At 49.1% G+C, this 4,573-nt stretch overlaps 1 protein-coding gene across 1 annotated transcript in view; it reads right to left on the reverse strand.

Annotated features, from left to right (window-relative positions):
• The window catches only part of FBXO10 (F-box protein 10), a 26,452-nt gene that overhangs the window by 15,903 nt on the left and 5,976 nt on the right, over window positions 1-4,573 (reverse strand). Inside the window, exon 2 of the mRNA XM_009880553.1 lies at window positions 4,117-4,571. Coding sequence (XP_009878855.1) covers window positions 4,117-4,571 — 455 coding nt within the window. The remainder of the gene's footprint in view (window positions 1-4,116; window positions 4,572-4,573) is intronic.

Below are 4,573 nucleotides of genomic sequence, written 5' to 3' on the forward strand. Positions count from 1 at the left end.
GGGGGGAGGGGGGGGCGGTGTGTGTGTCTCACAAGAGTGGAGTAGAGGTGCAGAATCACCTCCCTCGACTTGCTGGCCACACTTCTTTTGATGCAGCCCAGGATACAGTTGACCTTCTGGGATGCGATCGGGCATTGCTGGCTCATGTTGAGTTTCTCATCAACCAGCACCCCCAAGTCCTTCTCTCCAGGGCTGCTCTCAATCCATTCTCTGCCCAGCCTCTATTTATGCATTGGATTGTCCCTGCCCAGGTGCAGGACCTTGCACTTCACCTTGCTGAACTTCATGAGGTTGGCATCTCTTATGCCTGTCCAGGTCCCTCTGGATGGCATCCCTCCCCTCCAGTGTGTCGACTGCTCCACACAGCTTGGTGTTGTCAGCAAACTTGCTGAGGGTGCACTTGATCCAACTGTCCATGTCACTGACAAAGATGTTGAACAGCACTGGTGCCAGTACCAAACCCTGAGGAACACCACTCCTCACTGGTGTCCACGACAACTTCCCTGCCTAGATACAGCTTTGCAGTCTCAGCAAGGCCCAGCCGTCATGTGTGGGAGCAGACAGGGCCTAGATTTGTCAAGATCACTAAACCTTAGCAACACTCCCTACAAAGAAGAGTTTGCAACCTTCAGAGACATGTTTTTCCACCTGGCATTGTTAAGGGACTCGGGGGTTTACTGGCTGAAGCAGCAGGTAAGACAACATCAAACATGGCCTGGTTGGTCTGGAGAGCCATTAGCATCCTTGGTGCAAGGACACTGCGCCTACAATGCATCAAGTGTAAAGCAAAACAGGTGAAAATTTGTGCCATACAGCTGCACAGGTATTTTGTTGTGACACTGCAGTAGGACAGACACTATCAATTCCTTGTTCCCTGGCTGTGGTTTCCCATCTGACCTGCTGGTACTTGCAGAACTGTGAGCCATCCCTACCACGGCCTTCCTGCTGTGCTAGGTAATGTACGTAGCAATTTATGGGTGCGGGCAACCCATCAGGATTATTGTGCATGGCCAAATATCTCTCTCCTGCACAGGCAGGGCAAGTCACTGCTTATCTACAGAAAAGGCCAACCAAAATGCAAAAAGGTACAGAGCAGCCAGGTCAGAAAAGCTGAGTAGCGCGCTTAGAATTTCTCTGTACTCTTACTTTGACTAGGAATCTCCTAAATCATTACTTTCTCTTCCCAGGTTATCCCTCGATTGCCTAGTGCACCACATTAAAAGCAGGCAGACCAACAGCTTGTGACAGGTGAGCTGGGGCGATTTTACAGAAATTTCTAGAGTTTGCAGCCAACACAGCATCCTAACATTTGTTTTCAGCCTTGAGTGCTCTCAGAAGTGGTCATACTGCAAACAGGTTTTGAAATGAATTTATTTGTACCCAAAGACAACCACACAGAAATCCTTTCCAACTGCTAGTCTCTCCAGACTGAATCATACCTTCCCTTTGTTTAAATAATAATTAAAAAAAAAATCATTAAAAGGGACACAATCAAACCAGCCTTTGGGAGGCCGTTTGTGAAAGCCCTTCTGAAACTGCACCTCACAGGGTTTTAATGACTGCCAGTAAGACTGGCCTAAGTTTGCCTTTTTAATTTCTTTTTCATTGCTGGATTTGGGAGGAAACGCTGTTGTTTCACCAACAGCTGCTGAAGGGCTGTACCATCACCCTGCTGCATGCAGAGAGCAGAGCAACAGCCTGAACAGTGAAATGCAGCCACATCAGTGCAGGAGACGTCACTGAGCAAGACACCACATGTCCACTTCAGCAACCCAGCACATGTCCATGGACAAAGAGGGACTTTCTCAGCAGATTTGTGACTCAGTTTTCCCACGGCGTGCCGATGCATTATCTGTCTCTTGGGGACTTTCAGACTGATTAAGTTAAACATGTCACGTAACAGAATGGTCAAAAGGAAAAGAAAGCATAAATTATAACTAACAATGGGCTGACTCATTATGAGGAAGGTCTCATTTTTGGAGGCACAGCCCATGGGTGCAGCATTCACACTGGGCACGTCCCACTCTGGACCAGTCAGTGGCTGTCCATGGGAACCAAAGTGTTATCAGCACGGACCATGGCAGCAGGTCTGGGCCCATGATCCTGTGTCCTGGCTTAGGTCCACAGAAGACCCTGGGCATCCAGGCAGAGGGCTCCTAGCCCAGGCTGAGGGAAGAGCATGTATCAGCAGCAACCATTTTTGGGGGCAGCGGGGCTGGTGTGGAGCGCACTGCAGGGAGACTCTGCTGTCGGGGGTGCCTCTTGCACACCCAGCCTCTCAGGTCGCTCACGCCTTGCTGTGCTGGCAGTCTTAAAGGCAGCTGGTGAGAAGGGGAGAATCCCTAAACAAAGGAAAACACCTGCCAGCCTGGGAGCTGGGAGCCAGAAACATCCTTGAGAAGCACAGCTGTGTTTCTGAGGTGCAGCTCGGTACTGAGAAACCAGGGACATCCTGAGATACCACCAGTAAGTGCAAAAACCAAGGGACTGTAATGGCAACTTAACATCAGGGAAAGTGGAAATAGCCTAGAAAAGTACAATTTCCTGAAAGAACAAAAACATCATCAACTATTGGCTGTTCCAGGTGAAAAATGGAAATTAACAGCATCCATTTGTGGCTCAAAGTGGTGGTGTGCTACACCCTCTTAAAATAGACTTAATTTTTATCCAAAATGGAGCTTCTCTTTCTGAGAATGTCCCATCCTGCATGTACTTTTCCTTTCCCGAACCAGCTGAACTCTCTGCATGAGCCTGCTAGGAGATCTCGGATCATAGCCGGGGATGCCTGGCTGACGCCAGACTGTGACATGGGGCGTCTTTGATATGAGACTCTGTTACCTTGCTGGTTTCCTTTGGCCCCACTTTTGGGGTTGGTGCGGTTTGCCCTCCCACCTCTGGGATGCTTGGGTGCCCCTCTGGGATGGTGTTATGGATGCACCCACTCTGACCGAGAGAACAGTGCTTCAGTTCAGGCATCAGCAACAAGTAGCCCAGACTGAAGTCAGCCCTGCTGTGCAAACCGTGACGGGTGCCAGGCCAGATCTCAGAGACTAAGGCGTCTCATCAGGAGCTAACAGTTACAGCTTGACCTGGTATTCTGTTAAAGTAAAACTTCTAGTTTTTATACAAAACTAAAACTGCTACAGCTGCACACCTGCACAAACACCAAAGGAAGGGGTTGATTACAAGTCCTTCACTTGATACTATAAAAATCTGCAGCCCTGAGCCCTCCTGCACAGCAGCGGGCTGCACAGCAGCGATCTCCCTTGAGGGACCCCTCTCAAGCTTACTCCCTGAGGCTGAGAGACCCCTTACCTGGCATCTGATACCTATAACAAGACAAGTGACATTTTACATTGGGCCTAAAAGTATATTGTGCACTAGTGACACTTACATACCCAGCTTAATTATTAGAAGAGTAGTAAGTAGCAGAGCGTTTGATGACCGTCTAAATTATCATTTAAGTCAGTGTCAAATCAGTGTTTCATTACCATTCAATTTTTGCTTAATCATCATTTCATTACCATTTAATTATTATTCAATCAACAATTAATTATAATTTATCATTTAGCCATTAATAAAACCCTTTTAGTTTACCGCACAATGATGACCCCTCTTAATAATTTACCTCTGACGGATGGTTTGACGCCTTCTGAAATCTGTCTAATTCTCTTGATACTTGTATTACATATTCATATAGATAATCTATCATAACCTCTTGTATTGGTGGAAAGTTTGCAGTAACCTGTAATAGTTACTTGTTTGCTACTGTTATTGGTTGATGCTATATGATTGTTTCTATTACTGATTGCTGCCATACTATAGATTGATACTGTATTACTGATTGCCGATAGTAATTTGTAATAGCCTGAAAGAGATACATATTTGCTTTATTAATCAAAGGCATTCTTGATAGTGGCAATTTGTGTGGCACATGTGGCAACCTGTAATCAAGTAGAGACATTCAGAGCACTAAGCCCCTGAACCTCCACGAATTAGGGAGTCCCATGAACCCCTGCTTGTGCTCTCCAGATGCCCGCAGACCAGAGAACCCCCTCGGCTGTGACACCTCAGCGGTCTTGCCATCCCCACCATCCCCACTCGGCAAAGCCTCACCTTGTAGAGCACCGAGGTGAAGCGGGCTGGCATGAAGACCACGTTGCAGAGGCGGGCAGTGGGGCAGTGCTGGTCAATGCTCACCAGCACTGCCACATCCCCCAGCTTGCCCTGCCCCACAACCTCCACGGGCACCTTCAGCAACACCTCGCTCTGCTCCTCATGCACACCGGGCAGCAGCACTAGGCGGTCGTAGGGGCTGGCGGCGGCCAGGGCAGCCCGAAGGCTACCGAACTCACCCCCAGCGCCAACACAGAGCTGGCGCCGGCCCTTCCGCCTCCGGAAGAGGGAGAGGCAGTTGGAGGAGTCCAGGTCCTGTGTGGTTTTGGTCCAGGTTTTGGAGGCCAAGTAGTGCTGTTTGAAGGCCTCTCTCCAGGACCGTGGCTCCACGCTGGGCTGGTTGGGCCAGTTGGGGTGTCTGTGCTCGAGGCAGCCCAGGCAGAGCTGCCCCCAGCCT

Source organism: Charadrius vociferus, unplaced genomic scaffold (assembly GCF_000708025.1).
Source record: "Charadrius vociferus isolate BGI_N301 unplaced genomic scaffold, ASM70802v2 scaffold633, whole genome shotgun sequence".
NCBI classification, from domain to species: domain Eukaryota; kingdom Metazoa; phylum Chordata; class Aves; order Charadriiformes; family Charadriidae; genus Charadrius; species Charadrius vociferus.